This window comes from Melanerpes formicivorus, unplaced genomic scaffold (genome assembly GCF_026170545.1).
Source record: "Melanerpes formicivorus ecotype bairdi unplaced genomic scaffold, bMelFor1.0.p_v2 SCAF_1, whole genome shotgun sequence".
In the NCBI taxonomy this organism is placed as follows: Eukaryota; Metazoa; Chordata; class Aves; order Piciformes; family Picidae; genus Melanerpes; species Melanerpes formicivorus.
Genome location: NW_027142353.1, coordinates 15,057,175 through 15,074,538, shown reverse-complemented (window position 1 = coordinate 15,074,538; position 17,364 = coordinate 15,057,175). Strand labels below are relative to the sequence as shown.

The window sequence follows — 17,364 nt, the reverse complement described above, 5'->3', positions numbered from 1 at the left end:
GTTTATGTAAGCTACGTGTTTCTTTCTGTTTCCTCAGTAGACGTACTTTTATGGAAAATTGGTCCTTATCAGTTGTGGGTTATTTTATAAGTTCAGGGCATACTTTTAAAGGAAGGGCCTTATGTGGAAAGAATTTGTGTTCTACCTACAGCAGATTTACTACTGACATTAGAAACACATCACCAGCACAACGTGTAGCCCTGACATTTTCATTAATCCCTTGCAGTTAATTCCACTTGTGGAGAATTAATTGTGCCACCAAATTATTTAAACAGGGCCTTACCATTACAATATGACCTCTTTACATATATTTTAAATTCAAATGGGGGAAAGTGTTTTTTTAAATATATGATGAAATCTCCCAGATGAGTAATACATAAACTCATTGCAGAAGGAGACAGAAGGTCTCCAGTTATATTTAAAAGAATGCATTGGATTATCTTAAAGATACCTGATCAGCATATCTAAGCATATCTGTAGCAATTAAGTTATATCTATAAAATATGAAGCAATGTTAAATTTGTGTGAGATGGAAACTCTAGGTCTGTAATTGATAATATTTTTCATGGTCAGGAACAATTGCAGTAAATAAGAAACTGTAAGAGTTTTGTGTGCTTGAAGGAAAAAGCAACTACAACCTGTTTGTCTGGAAAAGAAGTTATTTCTATCCATAACAATATCTAAAATATGTAGTAACTACATAAAGGAACTGATCAACTCCCTGTTGTGGTTAGTAAGAGTTTTCTTCAATGTTGAACTTTCTTTCCCTTTTCCATTGAGCTTAAAAATATTTATTGTGATTGAAAAAGATATCTCAATGAGTGGGTTAGAATAGAATAGACCAGGTTGGAAGAGACCCTCAAGATCATCGTGTCCAACCTACCATCCAACACCACCTAATCAACTAAACCCTGCAACCAAGCACCCTATCAAGTCTCCTCTGGAACACCTCCAGTGATGGTGACTCCACCACCTCCTCAGGCAGCCCATTCCAATGGCCAATCACTCTCTCTGTATAGAACTTCTTCCTAACCTCCAGCCTAAACCTCCCCTGGCACAGCCTGAGACTGTGTCCTCTTGTTCTGGTGCTGGTTGCCTGGGAGAAGAGACCAACCTCTGCCTGTCTACAACCTCCCTTCAGGTAGTTGTAGAGAGCAATAAGGTCACCCCTGAGTCTCCTCTTCTCCAGGCTAAGCAACCCCAGCTCCCTCAGCCTCTCCTCATAGGGCTTGCGTTCCAAGCCCCTCACCAACTTTGTTGCCCTTTTCTGGACACTCTCCAGCAAGTCAACATCCTTCCTAAACTTAGAGGCCCAGAACTGGACACAGTACTCGAGGTGTGGCCTAACCAGTGCAGTGTACAGGGGCAGAATGACCTCCCTGCTCCTGCTGGCCACACTGTTCCTGTTATTAAAAAATATCTAAAGCCTAGTAGTTGTGCCTAAATCCCCAAATAATTGAAGACCAAACATGAAGACCTTTATTTAAGCTTATTTTATCTGAAGTCTCACATTTTCTTAAATCAGTTCTTATCTGAGGGAGGAAGCAGATTTATGATCTCTTAAGTGAAATATTTTGCAATATATTGTAAAAGGTCTTATGAGCTTGGAATCTCCCTATGCAAAGTGCTGTTGCTTCATCTGACTGTGGAGGGATTTGTGCAGATCAGGGGAAATCCTGCAAACGAGGATGACTTGCAGAGAAGTCACAAGGAGGACATAGCTGCCTAGACAAGTGTCTGGTGCCATTTTAGATGCTGTAGGACTGTGGTAGGTACAGGCAGAACACGAGACCTATAGAATATCTGTGACTTTCTGGAATGGAAGCAGAAAGCCAAGAAAGATACCCCAGGGTGTCTCACATTACATTAGATGCTTATGTTTACAAAACTGAATTTTGTACTCAATTCTGTGTGATGTCTTTTTCTCCTTTCAGAATTCCTCACCTCCTAAACCAGGTGTCTGAGGGGTGTGATGGCTTGCTCTCCAGAGAGGTTTGTCTTTTCCTACTGACAATACTGACTGCTTGTTTTCAGGGCGGGGTGAATGTCAGTGCTGGAAACTTACTTGTAGGTGGCTAAATGCAATGGAAATTAAATTGAGACAGTAATATAATTCTACAACGTATCTATTAATGAATACATATTGGCACACTTTGAGGGCTTTCAATTATCCATCTTCTGAAATTCCAGTTTGAAGACTGCCAAATATCCTGGCTAAGTTATCAGTTATTTTTACATGTCATATTTTAAGTTAATTTAGTGGTCAGTTTAACTGAGATGTTAGTGTTTTTGGAGCAGGATGAATATTCCTTAGGGAAAAGAAGCTGAGATCAATTTAGGAAGGACATTGGGACTCTTCGACATGCCCAGAGAAGGGCAACGAGGCTGGGGAGAGGTCTCGAGCACAAGTCCTACGAGGAGAGGCTGAGGGAGCTGGGATTGTTTAGCCTGGAAAAGAGGAGGTTCAGGGGAGACCTTATTGCTCTCTACAACTACCTGAAGGGAGGTTGGGCTCTTCTCTCAGGCAATCAGCACCAGAACAAGAGGACACAGTGTCAAGCTGCACCAGGGAAAGTTTAGGCTTGAGGTGAGGAGAAAGTTCTTCACAGAGAGAGTTGTTAGCCATTGGAATGGGCTGCCCAGGGAGGTGGTGGAGTCACTGTGCGTGTGTTCAAGAGGGAATTGGATGTGGCACTTGGTGCCATGGTTTAGTGGTCATGTGGTCTTGGGTGACAGGTTGGACTTGATGATCTTTGAGGTCTTTTCCAACCTTATTGATTCTATGTTTCTATGATCTATAGTCCTTCATTTCTGGCTTGGAAAATCCAGCTGGGCTTGGACTGCCATTTGCTTATGGTACTATGATACTATATTTGGTTTAATTCTGGACATGAGCAAGCAACACAGTTTATCGGGGGAGAGCAGGAACATCCTTGTCAAATACTCAACAATGAAGCTTTGTGCCTTGGGAGATAGGGAATACTGATCGTTGTTTTAGTTTTGCATTAAGTGTATACTATGTTAATTGTTTGGGCCATAAAAAACTTAAGTTCATTTCTTCTTTCTGAAGCTGCCAAAAATAATACTGATTGGCAGAGATTATAATAGCAGGTTTTGAACATTATATCCTGATTAGTCTGAAACAAGGTAATTTAAACATAATCTGTAAGTCAATTTGTTTGTTAATTCCGTACAAATTGCACTCTCTTCTGACCAACACAGCAAACTATATGGCACAATCAATTCTTTTACTTGTGTTTTGGTCATCTGAGAAATTAGTTACATTTTCATAAGGGATTAGAATCACCATACAGACTTTTTTTCCTAATTTTCTTTTACTCAGAAAGACCTATCTTCCTGGTTGAAGGGAACATACTGGGTGCTAAGAGTCCTTATGCATAAAATAAATTAAGACAAAAAAGAAAACTTTCTCTTCAACTAGTTGCTTGTTGTTTTGCTAGGGTTTTGGGGTTTTTTTTTGTGGTTTTAGCACTTTTTCTGTTCAAGAGCAAAAATAAAATAAAAAAAATTAGGTGTTTGGTCTAAGTCAGCCCACCTAAATCTACTTTATAGAGACACACAATTCCAGTGGACAGCTCATCCTGTAACAGGAGTCTGAGACAGCAAGTGTGATTAACTCTGTGGTGGTGCATCTCTCTCTCTTTGTTGACTAGGGAAGACACATCTTAATACCCAGATTTATGGTTGCAGACTTCAGTTTGACAAATGTGATTGTCACATCCTTGCAGCCCTTATACTACAGACCTTGGGATGAGCTGGGCATTAATTCAACTGCCATTTCAGTTTTTAGGGTATGTCTATCCTTAGACATACTTCTGCTCATTTTACCTGCAATGGCTTGACAACTAGCAGTGCAGCAGAGGTAAGACTAAAGGACTACCCAGACTCTCTAAACATGAATGGCTATCTAAAAGTTGACTAGCTGTGTTAACCTAGAACATGCTAAAGCATCTGTATGACTTCTTGTCTTGAACTGATGACCAGTATGTTTAAGAGTTAAGTAGATTAGGTATCTGTCAGCCTGATTATCACTGCATGATGCTTTTAAATTGCACATCCAGCAACATCCCATCTACAGGTTGTTTCAGTGGATAGAAGATTGCTTAAAAAGTAAGGGTGATATTGCCTTTCTTTGAAAGGATTTTCATGGTGAAGGATGTGAGAGGAGATGATGCTGAGTAGGCTAAACAAGCTGACTTTGGTGAACTCAGGTTTTTCTATTGACAATACCGAGAAAACAGCAAATGCAGGACTAGGGTCTACCAGCCTTCTTCAACTGAGAAGCCTATATCTCACCATTTATATGGCTGACAGCCTAACTCACACAGCATCTTTCTGGATACCTTTAGGGAAAGCACACAACCTCCCCAAAAGTCCCTTACACTGCTATGAAGTAGTCCACTCCAGCTTCACTGGTGATGAATGGACATTGATGTTGCCCAGACCTCAACAGCTGGAGATTTAACAGCTGTCACATTATCATAAAGCTGCTTCTGGCAACATTAACAAGCTCTGGGGTTTTAGTTTAGGTTTAATGTGCTCTAGTGGTGCTTTACTTCATGTAAAGCTCGGAACATAAGATCCTTACTAAATGTAATTGTAATGGCTGCAGAAACTGCAGCTTCCATTATTCACCTGTGCCACACATACATTAAAAAATGTATATCAAATATGGCATTAGATGTTTCATGTTCATTTAATCTTCATCAGGTAGACCAGAAAGGTGTAGATGTCCCATGTGTGGAAACATAGGAGGTCAGGGTGGACGGAGCTCTGAGCAACCTGATCTAGTTGAAGATGGCCCTCTCTCCTGCAGGGATAATTAGACTAGATGACCTTAAAGATCCCTTCCAACTCAAACTGTTCAGTGGAATTGTTAAATATATTCATTTTATACATAATCAGAGGTGGTTTTGTCACATCTCAAAGCCAGAAACTTAGTCTGCATGTTAGATTCCAGTCTCAGTTTTTTCCACCTTAAATTACTCCAGTGAGCCAAATTATAAATAGTTTCTCATTTTATTCAGTTCAGTGTTTATACAGTTGCTTTAAATACACACACACATAGTATAAGCAAGACAAACTATTATTCTTCAATACATTTAAAAATCTGCTTAAAATATGCATGGAAGCATTGAAATTTAACATGGGGAAAGAGTAGCAGCTTGGTGTGTAGTAAAAATAAGATTCTAACTAACTTTTCCTGTCCATTTTTTGACAGACATGGGGTAAAGACAATAGCCTTTTTACTAGAAATATTGCAAATATCAGCTTATCTGTTTCTCAGGTAAGGTGCTTTTTCGCAGTTATTATTCCTTCATGACAGACTTCACTACATTTTTCTTTTTAATCTTCATTTTATAAAACAAAACATGACTCATTATATGCTACCTCTTCTTAACTGTTAAACTCCTCTTCAGATGTTATGACCACTCTGAACTCCCCCTGAAAGCCTCCCAGAGCTCAGGAACATTTTGAGATTCTTTACCCCACATAGAGTAGGTAGAAATAATTTATTCCTTGTTTAATACTGGGAACATTTCTGCAGCAGTGTAGAGCTACATGTCAGGAACTTACATTCCACAATTTCATTTGTGTTTGTAAAAAACCTGCCACATTAACTCACAACACCTTGGAAGGTCTGGGCGAATATGACAAAGGAGTGTATAGTTTCCATGTTTAGATAGTTGCCTCATTCTTGAATTTTTTGGTCAACCAACATATCACTCATTTAATCTGAAGTTCTCTGGATATTTTCTTTATGTGAGAGTTACAGGACTAATGTATCCATAAAAAATTACAGATGAAAAATTTACTGCACTATTTCCCTTAGAATTATACTAATTTTCTCCATACACTTCAGATGGCTTTCCATACGTACCCTTGAATTTCCAGAGACAAGTACTGTATGTACACATACAATTATTTCTGTCTGTGGTTCACATAATTAAAATCTTGAAGTTATTAGCCACATCAGTGTCTACACATGAAGGCATCTGGTATGTTCAAATTTATTGACTTCATAAAATAACAAAAATGTAGAACTCTCTACCAGCACTATTGTCTCATGTTAACAGTGATGAAAGTAGTCCTGAATGAATCAAGGTCAATTTTGTTCAACTTTCAAATGTCGATTATTTCTTACACTTTCAAAATCTCTGCCTGTTCCTTTGTATGTGTATGCACGCTAAAATTGCTCTGGGCTTACACTCCAAACTTTGTCTCTCTGTTCATGTTTCCAGCACCTAAAAGACCCAAAGACCCAGACTGAAGATGCAAAGATGTTTGCTTATTACTTTGGGCAAAACAGCAGAGTCATCATAATCTTGCACTTGTTAAAATTATAACTTTAGAATAAAATAATGTTTCAAGCAATTAGTACAGTACGATGACTCTTGTCTGCCCAGACTGACCTAAATGAAAATTCATTTCATTATCAGCTTGTCCCAATTTTGTCATTGATTCACGGTCTGTGAAAGTCCTCCATCCCTATCAGATCTTCCACATCAACTCCTGCAGCTGCTTGGGCACTTTTACAGGAATTCTTTAAATTTTCTATAATGGCTGAGACTAGAAGATGAATCTGTAAAATCACAGACTGGAGTTAATGTAAATATCTGCTTGTTGTTTTAGCAATAGCCAACCTTTACTCTGTCTTCATTTAAATAAGCCATAATAAAACATTCAGTATCTTTAGGGAATTAGCTCTCAAACCAGATTCTACAATTGAAGCCACGTTGAAATCAAAGTAGAAATCTTTCATAAGTTAATAATTTTAAAGTCATACTGTACAATATCAGAAAAACTTCTCTCTTTGTTAAATGTTTCCATAAAGCAATGGCATATGAAAAAAGTAAGCATATATCTTTTATCTCTTCAGCTGGTGGAAATGGAAGTAATTGTCTATTTGGTCTCATTTGACACAAATCCTCCATTTATTTTAGCATGTGATGATGTTGATTTTGAATCCTCTTTTTCCTCTGTTTTCTCAACATCTGTCTTTGTTTTGATCCAGTGTCTTCTGTAAACACGATAGCCTGGGAATTGGTATATGTTTAGCATTAAATAAAGAAATGGTAACAATTACCTGAAAAAGGCATTGTAGTAACATGTAGCTATGTAGCATTTTCTTTCCTTATATTGTTAAAACCTTCCAATGCCTCCAGACAGTTTCTTTAAAGTTATGTTTAATTATTTGTTAATTAACTGTGCTCATCAATGGACAAGTACATTTAGAAAATAACAAAGAAAATATTCTAAATTCTGCATTTGATGTTCAACTGCTTTGTGTTTCTCTTGTGTGCAGTGACCTTTACAAATACTGTCTGTCTCCCTTGGGAAATCTTTGGAATCTTGGCTGGGTCTGTGGGATTGACCCTTACTTACATTGTTTGGCAATGTGACAAAGTGGTTTGTCTGTTCCCAAACTATTGCCTTGTGCCTCTCAGGCTGTGTCCCTGGGGAAGTGCTCTGGTGCTGCATAAAATGGCTAGTTTGGAAGTGGGAGCTCAAATGAGCTCAAATGCCATAGCCGGCCTTAGATGTGAGCAAGAGGAATAAGATTCCTATCGTAGGTAGGCTTGTCGTAGTAGCAGTAATGTAACTCCTGAGAGGTGTATGTGAAAGGAAAAAAAGACCTTTACCTCTAGTGGAAGATATTTTCTCACATTGGCCATGAAACTAATGCCTGTTCTCTCAAAAGCTGCTATCAGGACTTTGTTTGGGCAGCTGTACACCCAGGCATCCTGGAGTTGTGGAATAAGATGCATTTGCTCTTCCTCAGCCAAGGGTAATGAAATCCCTGTGCTCAATGTATTCTTCTGCACTCAGTTGAAGGTGATGCAGATTACAGAATCACAGAATTGGTCGGAAAAGGCCTTAAGAGTGCTGAGTCCAACCATAACCTAACATCTCCCTGCACAAAACTGTTAGACTGTGTCCCTAAGCACCTCATCTAAACATCTTTTAAACACCTTCAGGGATGATGACTCCATCACCTCCCGCACCCTGTTCCAGAGCCTGATGACCCTTTCGGTGAAGAAATTTTTCCTAATATCTAATCTAAACATGCCATAGTGCAGTTTGGGGCCATTGCCTCTTGTCTTATCACTTGTTACCTGGAATAAGAGGTTGCTGCAACCTTGATTCAGGTAGTTGAGAGAGCAATGAAGGCTCTCCTCAACCTCCACTTCTCCAGGCTGAACTATGCCAGATCCCTCAGCTGCTCTTCATAGGACTTGTGTTCAAGACCCTTGCTAGCTTTGTTCCACTTGTCTGGACACACTCCAGCACTTCAAGTGTCCTTGTATTGAGGAGCCCAAAACTGAACACAGTACTTGAGGTGAGGCCTCACCAGTGCTGAATCTTAGGTGTAAAATCACTTCCCTGGCCTTCCTAGCCATGTTATTTCTAATGCAGGCCAGGATGCTGTTGGCCTTTTTGGCTGACTGAGCACATTGCTGGCTTGTATTCAGTTGACTGTTGACCAGTATCCTCAGACGACTCTCTGCCAAACAACTGTCATCTCCTTTGTGCTGAAAAAAAGAGGTCTTTCAGATCTTGAACTGAGCTTTGTATATTCCTCGTTATGTGCAGTGGTGATACTCAGCTATCATTTGGGGCATTATGTACTTAACTATTTCCTATTTCATTATTTTTGTCCCTTTCTATTTTCTCCATATACATGAAATATGAGTTTGATAATAATGATGTTTATTCTTGTACTATAATAGAAAATACATATACTTTACCTATTAAAATTAGTAGTGCAAACAAGAGCTGGAAAATGCTGTAGATGAGTGGGAAAGTAAACATCAATTCAAGTTCTTCAGGAGTGAATGAGAGCTGTACTATAGTTGAACATAGCTGAGTGTTTTGCATGCCTGTTTCTAGAGACACTGTACGACATCTAAAGGGAATAATGCAAAGACAATGGTGAAATAGCAGCCTATAAGTCCTCATGCTTTTTTAACAATATGGATAAGCAAGAAACATACAGTAATGAATAGCTAAGAAAATGGTATCCTTCAGCTCATATAGTCAACAAACTACTCAACAATCAGAACACATACAGTTCATGGCAGTTCAGCAATTGCAAAAGACTGTGCTCTACCTTGAAACCGCATATGTGGCACTCACTATCTCCCTGTCTTGTAATGATGTTCTAAATTGTGGGCTGCTGCATTTTAATGAGAACATTTACCAGTCCAAATGTACTTAAAAGTCAGGTCTGTTTCATTCATTTGAAGTGAAGAACATGGGAACACAAGGGGAAGACATGAAAGATTGGAGGAAACTAGATAGTGAGATAGAGTTTTATCTGCACACAGCACCCAAGAAACAAGGTTGGGAAATGAGTGACTGTTGTGCAGCTAATATTTAGGAAGTGATTAATAGTGATTAATCTTTGAATAAAACCTGGTTTTGCCACTTGAAAAAAGGCTACAGGTCTTTGATACAAAGAATTTGATACCTGTGCCAAGGCAGACCAGCTACACGGGCCAGAATGAATCCTAGAGAATAGCCAGCTGCTGGAAATATGGTGCCAATGATCCATAACTTGGGTGAAATAATCCAGGAACCTCTGTAGAGTATTCCCCCAACCACAGCAGTGACCACAATGAGGACTGCTCCTGCAATGGAACCAACCTGTGAAGGGAAGAGGAAGGACTGTATAAATAAGAGACTTTGATGAAATGTAATGGCATCAAACATAATATCAAACATGCTCATACACGTCTCTGAGTCACTGAAACATCATATGAAACATAAAACCTAAAGTTTATGGCAATATAATTCACAGCAGCAGACAGATTAGATAGTTGCTGTTCTTCCCAAGCAGGAAATGTGTAATATACTTTAACACGTGCATACAGGTACAAATCAAGACATAGCTGTAATAGATAGCTATAGCACAGATACCTGTAAAACCAGACTCTCAAAGCCTTGGCTATAATTGTACTTAGAACTGGAGATTAAAAATAATTTCACAGGTGTCACATGAGCAGGGACTAGTGCAGACAGTAAAAAAAATTCCCCAGGGTTGTCGGGAAACTGACAGCTGGAATGATGCACTTTTCCTCTCCACTTCTTGGGCAGTCTCACTATGGGGATTAGTATAGTGTATGCTAGATAGAGAGTAGATTATTATTGATAGGAAACTATTTGCCAAGTGGAGGAGCAAGTCTTTAATGTGGTTGAAAATTTGTGTTTGAAAACTGACTGTGAGGTTGTATAGCATTTCTACATAGACACGGTCACTGAGTTGATCTTATTTCCTGTGGCAGAGATCTTCACTGCTGCTTGCCAAAAAAATAGAAAAAAAGTGACAACTCACTCTTTTCTTGACAACCAAATGGAATATCTAACCTTATGGCTTGTGTCACCAGGGATCTCCCTGGCAGATTTCCAAGGCTAAGCTTAGGAGAATCCATTTCTCAGGTAAAACCTGTATTTCCTTTCAACAGGCCTTATCCCTCTTTCACTGAAGCATTTTTAAGAGCTGAGTAAACAAGTACTTTTGTTTGACTGAGCTAATAACCACAGGCACCTAAAAAGAAACATGGTCTGGCCATGACAAGCTCTTCTATTTCACCTGACACACTCTTTGTGTTCTTATCTCCATTTCTCATGATATGTACCTCAATCTGACAGCTATGGCTCAATCTTCACTTGATGTTTCATTGTACTGCATGAACCAGATTGTCAATGGATGCTACTGTGAGCTGCTCACCCACTCACTAAGAAGCAAAATTAAACAGTTTTGTTGACAGACCAAGTAGAGTTTCTTTTCACATGAGTTCAAATCCATGCTTTCCCCTTAAATGATTAAAGAATAGTATAGTTTTGAAACCAGCACTCTAGTATTCAAGTTCATAATCTGAGTGCATTTAAATACACAACACACTAAGCTAACAAATTACATGAATTTACTTAAAAAGACCTTTTTTGTGCTCTATGATTCCTGAGATGATAGCAGAGAAATGATAAGAAAGTATAGGTGGAACAACAAATTGCCAGGCTAGTTTTCTGTCAGAAAATTCAGAACATAAATGCATAACTAGGAATGGTTAATGAAGGCCAAGGGTACTCAACATGTATGACAACCACTTTAAACCTAAACCAAATTGATCATCAGAATGATCAATTTGCTGTTAATATTAAACGATGAAGATGGGGATGATTGCTTTGTTGAGAATAGTTTTTGCCAAAAAATCCCAGATATTTGATGCATCTGAAATTATCTTGCAAAGGTAGTTGAATTTTTTTTTACAGTTTTGTTGAATTTTTTTAACAGTTGGGAAATTCTCAAAACGTTTTTTAATAAAAATTGCCTTCACACTCAGTATTGCCCCCCAAAATTAATGAAATATTTTTAAAGTAGAAAGCTTTTTTTTGATCCAGGATGTTATTTAGTATTATTGATTGTTATTTAGTATTTTTCAGAGATAAACTGCTTCCAGCTGACCTGAATGATTTTCCTTCCAGTTACAGTTTACATTGTAAACTGAGCTCAATTAGTAACATAGTTGTAGCCAAAGACAAAATTAGGCTGTGTGGATAATGATGGTTTCTAATAATGTATGCAGATCACATATGTTTGTACAGCGGGAAAGCAATACATTTCTGCACTGACTCATTTCTTTTCTGATGAAAACTTCTTGAGTCTTATGAAGTCAAATAATAATACTATGAATAGCTATGTACTGCCTCAGTGTTGCCACTGATTCCACCGTTTATTCATAATTGCTTCAGCCTTCTATATCCTACCTTCAGTATGATTTTTGCTTTGCTAGGCCATTTGTGGTTAACATACATTCCAAATGAGATAGGAATTACAAGAGCTACGAGTGAAACTCCTGTAAAAAAAGAAGAGAGAAGGGAAATTAAGCACATGTATGGTGCAGAAGTTTACTGTGTAGAAAAGCTAGGGTTAGGAAGAAATCCTTCAGAGGATATTTCTGATATGCACAATCCAGAGCATGCATATACACTCTACCCACACCTGCCTATTTGCTTTTCTATGGAGCCTGCTATCTCTGGCAGTCTTTTGAAGTAACTGCCATTCTGCTGAGCTACATGCTCATTCACCTGCATCGGAAAGGCAGGCAGAAATTTGAGTGTGCTAATCATCACTATGCTGTGATGTGAGTAGCTATATTCAATGTTCATTTTGTCTGCAGGTGTTTTGCTACTGTACCATATTAAAAACAAATTTAGGACTTCCTTTGTTTTTGCCTCCCTCCTTCAGTGTTTATTTTGAAAGCTCAAGCAATGTAGGTTATTTCCCTCTAACCCAAGACAATGGGAAATGAAACTGAAGAATATGAAAGTGACTCTGCTGGCTTTTAAGATTATCACAACATGGAACCATGCTTGATAAGCACCAGGGCCACAGCTTTGCAAAGAACTGGAGCATGTTATTCCAAATCCTATGACTATATTCTCTTTGTATCTGGATGAGATTTTGGACAGGAAGTCAAATGAAGCCACTCCTGCTGGTGCAGATTGCAGCTTTTCAAAGAGACTCAGCAGTTTTAATCGCTCACTTAATTATCCATGTGTGTTTGCGTACTTTGCCAGGTTATGGCCTCATCATTTAGCACTTTATAGAATTGTGCCTTAAAGCTGTTACAAACACTTTCATCCAGGGGTGATAGCTATCCCTTTATGAATTATTCTATTTTCTTACCCCAGTACCATGCAAGTCTCCAAACTATTTAGGAAAAATAACTTAAGAACAATCTCCTCAGGTACAGTGTATCTTTGTTCTGCAGAGCTGGGAGTGATGTGATCTGGGTATCTAATTACCGTGAAGGTTTGTAAGTAGAAGGATTAAATGGTTGTTACTAAAGGGAGGATGACAGAGTCAGCAGGATAGTGGTAGTTCACCGGACTTACCAATGCTCTCATAGGGGAGTACAATTGCATTGGAATCTGTCCACGTCTTGGTGTAAAGAAAGAGGCAAAGTGGCATCATTCCCATTGCAAACAATGTAGAGCAAGTTGTCATGCTGATGCTGAAAGGAAATTGCTTGGAATGTCAGTTCATCTCATGATGGCCTACAGTCTTTCTCATTTTCTTATTACAACTTCACATCTTAAGAAACATTGGGCAAGAAATGCTGCTGGCTACAGTCATTTAATCCGGTATATTATGTCAGAAAAAAGCAAAATGGACAGAATGTCTTCTGCTGAAAAGAAAGGAACATGAAATATCAATGTGTTCTGCAGCACAGAACAATAACTCTTAGTGCAAATGAGGCAGTCAAGCAGGCATCCATCAGGAAGGGCTGTTGACAAGTTTGTCCGCATGATGTCTGTCTGGCTTCAGAGTGGGTGGCAAGCTGGACAGGGTTGGATAGACATTAAATGGACATTCCATTATATTGAAACTTCTACTGTGTTAAAATTTGACATCCAAAGTCAACAGCACAAAACAAAAGTATTTCATTGTCCAGGATGTGTGATGTAATAAAATTCGCTTTCTGTATTGTTTTACTCTAGGCCAAAGAGAAGGTGCTGAGAATTACTTAGTGAAGGCGAGCATGATATTGCTGCTTCCTTGATCTGTGCAAAGATCTTTCTGTTTTAAAATACAAAGTTGTGAAACCATCAGGTCTGATATATCTTGTACTAAAAGGTCCATTCTATGACAGGAATGAAGGAGGGAAAGGCTCAACAACTAAAATAAGTAGAATAGATACATTTACCTCTACAAATTACACTCCTCTGACAAAAATAATGAGAGTTCTGATCAAAGGACTTTGGAAACTTCCTTATGAGCCTTACTTCTGATTCCACTTTTGTGTTGCTTGCCCTCAGAAAGATGACTATTGACCCCATCCAATGAACTGGACATATCCAAAGAAATATAGAATAATTAACATAGAAATCATAGGAATATCTGCATTAATTTGGGTTCCTGTCACTCTCTACTTCAGAGTCATTAAACAGAATTTTGTAGGAGCCTCTGGCAAGAGAGACCTACGGAAAGAGAAAAAAGAACCATGGTCTGCAAATAAGGTCAAATTAAGCCCCAGGTGGATAAAACAGTTTATTTTTCCTACCTCCATATTTCCTACATCTTCAAACTGTCCCTGTACCTGCAGCCTGCTGCAAAATCTATGATGTTGGTGAGGGGTTTGGAACACAAGCCCTATGCAGCAGCACCAGAAGAAGAGGACACAGTCTCAGGCTGCACCAGGGGAGGTTTAGGTTGGATGTTAGGAAGAAGTTCTATACAGAGAGAGTGATTGGCCATTGGAATGGGCTGCTGGGGGAGGTGGTGGAGTCATCATCACTGGAGGTGTTCAGGAGGAGACTTGATGGGGTGCTTGGTGCCATGGTTTAGTTGTTTAGGTGGGTTGGATTGGTTGATAGGTTGGATGTGATGATCTTGAAGGTCTCTTTCAACCTGGTCTATTCTATTCTATTCTATTCTATTCTATTCTATTCTATTCTATTCTATTCTATTCTACTCTACTCTACTCTACTCTACTCTACTCTACTCTACTCTACTCTACTCTACATTCTCTGACCCCATTCCTTGTGCTCACAGAAGTTCCAAATGGAGCTGGATAGAGAGGACATGCTGTTTCAGAAGCAGTTGTGTTTGTGAAATATCAAAAGATGTCAAAAGCAGATGTCCCTATGGAAAGATTTGGAGCATCTGAGTCTGAGTTACTAAGAAAAATATAAACCCTCATACTTCACCTCCTTGTGATTATATGAGCAGTAGGGAATTAATTCCTGGTCTAACTTCTGGTTGGTTTGTATTGGGATATTTTGAAGCAGAACTACAGGCAATGGTGATGAGTTGTTACATTTAAACATAAAATATTATCAGTTAAAAACTTTCTTCCTTGTCTGACATGATGGGCAAGCTCTCTGTATATAATACTGTACTGGCTCCAGAAACCAGACAAGATACTCATACTGTTATTCTTCTGTCAAGAACTGAAGATGCTTGCATTGCTGTTTCTATTGTACCTCCCGTATCCTCTGGTCCCTGCATTATTGTCACAAGGATACTGACCAAAAGCCTTTGGCTCCTCAATCTTTAACTGAAGAACAACCTCTTACAGGTATTTTCAATTTACTCCACTCCACTCTCAGCCAGCATCATGGAATATAAATCCTATTCTTATTCATAGCATCATCAATTTGGATTTTTACCACTGTTTTAAGGGACGCAATTCTGAACACATGGAACTGAAAAGGCATAGCTTAGCTCAATATATTCTTCCAAGAATAGATTAGGACAGAATTTCAGACTTGTGCTGGTTATCTTTCCATCTGTGCGTTCTTAGACCTGTATTTATTGAAATTACATGTCTTATTGTTGCTAATGTAATATCATAGGCCTTTCCTGCACAGCAGAGAAGTTGGTGATTAGCAGAGCTGACTTCATACATAATTTGAAAGCTGGTATTACATTAACACCTGCATGTGGCAGAAAAGTTCACTATTTTAAAGGATGGAAAAAATGTTTTACTAAAGCTACAAGTATGAACATTTTCAGTCTATTTGTCCTATCTCCTCATATTTTTTACTGCTATTATTTTTTCCATTTGTAGTTCAGACTGGTATATGATAAACTGGATGAATACTCCAATTTATGTTACTCTGTGGGAAACAAAGAAACGATCCTGTTTATTTTAAAGCAAAGTCATCAGGATAAAAAAAGATTGCTCATTTTTAAAGGCTGAGTTAATGAACACTCCATGGAATTTGCATAGAGAGTAGGGTTCACTTATCCTTCATATTTGGTGTCCTGGACCATGTCAGGTGCCTTACATATCTGTATTTGAGTGCAGAGCTCCTGTCACAGACACTGTCACACTTCATCACAAAGGATTTTTTGTCATTGCCCTTAATATGCTGATCTGCCTTAGTCAGTGTCTTCAAGTCTGTAAACCTTTCCCTCAGTTTGAACAATTTACAGAAGGTTCCAGGAGCAGATAAAACTACCAAGAGTGATTTTCAGTTATATTTGTTTCCAAAGATAAAAACCTATGCCTGTCTTTTCATTGTATAGAAAACAAAAGAGGAGAAAAATAAATTTCCACAGGTGGTCTTTTCCAAGAAACATTACTTCAAGAGCTATTTCATAGCCACTATTTTATACAGAGGATTCAAATCCTAAGATCCATTTTTATTTTTTATTTATACTGCCCAAGATCTTGGAAGAAACAGAATCACAAAAGTAGTTCTATCTTGGACAAAGATTTCATAATCCTTAGAGTACCTCAGTGTCCTTCATAAATGCTATTTCCTTTAAGATCTGAATATTTACAATAAAGATATTTTATGATATACACAATTTTGGTGTGCTATCTTCCTCATGAATTCTCAATAAACCTACTATTAGAGCAACTAAACATCTTTACAAGAAGTAATCTCAACCATGTATAGGGCAGGATGCAAAGAAAAAAAAACAAAACAGACTGTCCTTTTAAATATAAAATTTACAATGTAAAAAGCCATATGAACTACTTAGAAAATGGTTGATCTTACCTTAGGTCCATGTCTCCTTCCACCCAGTAAGCAACGACATTAGAGGCTGTGCCTCCTGGACAGCATCCCATGATCAACACCACAACAGCTTGAATAGGAAGCACATCAAAGGCCAGGGACAGCAAGAATGCTGTGAGAGGCATAATTCCAAACTGGCAAAGGAAACCCACAAAAATACCCCAAGGTCTTTTTATGTGGCCCCAGAATTTCTGAAGTTCCACATTGCAACCCATGGAGAACATCACCAATGCCAGCAAGATTGTTAGAACAGTACTTAAAATTGCGCTCAAAATTTCATTAAAATTATCTTCTGGTAACACACAAGATGTGCCATTGCAAATAGTAGCATTTGCTGGACAAGCTGTAGAGTTTTCTGCCAAAGGCCTAGAGTTAAATTGCTGGGAAAGAAGGTACGTCTGCATTTTGCAGTACAGAACTGCTCAGCACATCCAAGGCAGAATTTCAGGTCTGTGTAAATGGTCGTTTGTCAGTGATTCCTTTTAAATGATCCAGGAAGTAATGAAGTGCAATAAATGCTTAAACATTCTTTTTTTTTTTTTTTTTTTTTTTTTTAAAGGGTTTGGCACAGTGCTGATTCATATAGTTATAAAAGTTGCATTGCTCGTTACAGTGACAATTAATCATTTATCCATATGATAATGAGGAATCCCACATTAAGAGAATACCTTTGTTAATATTTAAGGGTGTAAAGAAGTCTTGTGATGCAACTGAATATGTGAAATCAGAATCACAGGATGAAGAGAAAGTTTAGACTTCATTCTTTGAATTTCTTACATGCATTTGGGAGAGCCACTCAACATGGGC

The 17,364-nt window shown here is 38.4% G+C and overlaps 1 protein-coding gene across 1 annotated transcript; it reads right to left on the bottom strand.

Annotated features, from left to right (window-relative positions):
- Nucleotides 1–5,041: 5,041 nt before the first annotated feature.
- On the bottom strand, nucleotides 5,042–16,985 carry SLC10A2 (solute carrier family 10 member 2). The gene is made up of 6 exons (XM_068161037.1): nucleotides 16,540–16,985; nucleotides 12,922–13,040; nucleotides 11,791–11,879; nucleotides 9,494–9,669; nucleotides 8,772–8,929; nucleotides 5,042–7,058 (listed from the first exon to the last, which is right to left on the bottom strand). Exons 1-6 carry the CDS (start codon nucleotides 16,959–16,961, stop codon nucleotides 6,925–6,927), a joined length of 1,098 nt encoding a protein of 365 aa, XP_068017138.1. The 5' UTR covers nucleotides 16,962–16,985; the 3' UTR covers nucleotides 5,042–6,924.
- Between the last annotated feature and the right edge of the window lie 379 nt (nucleotides 16,986–17,364).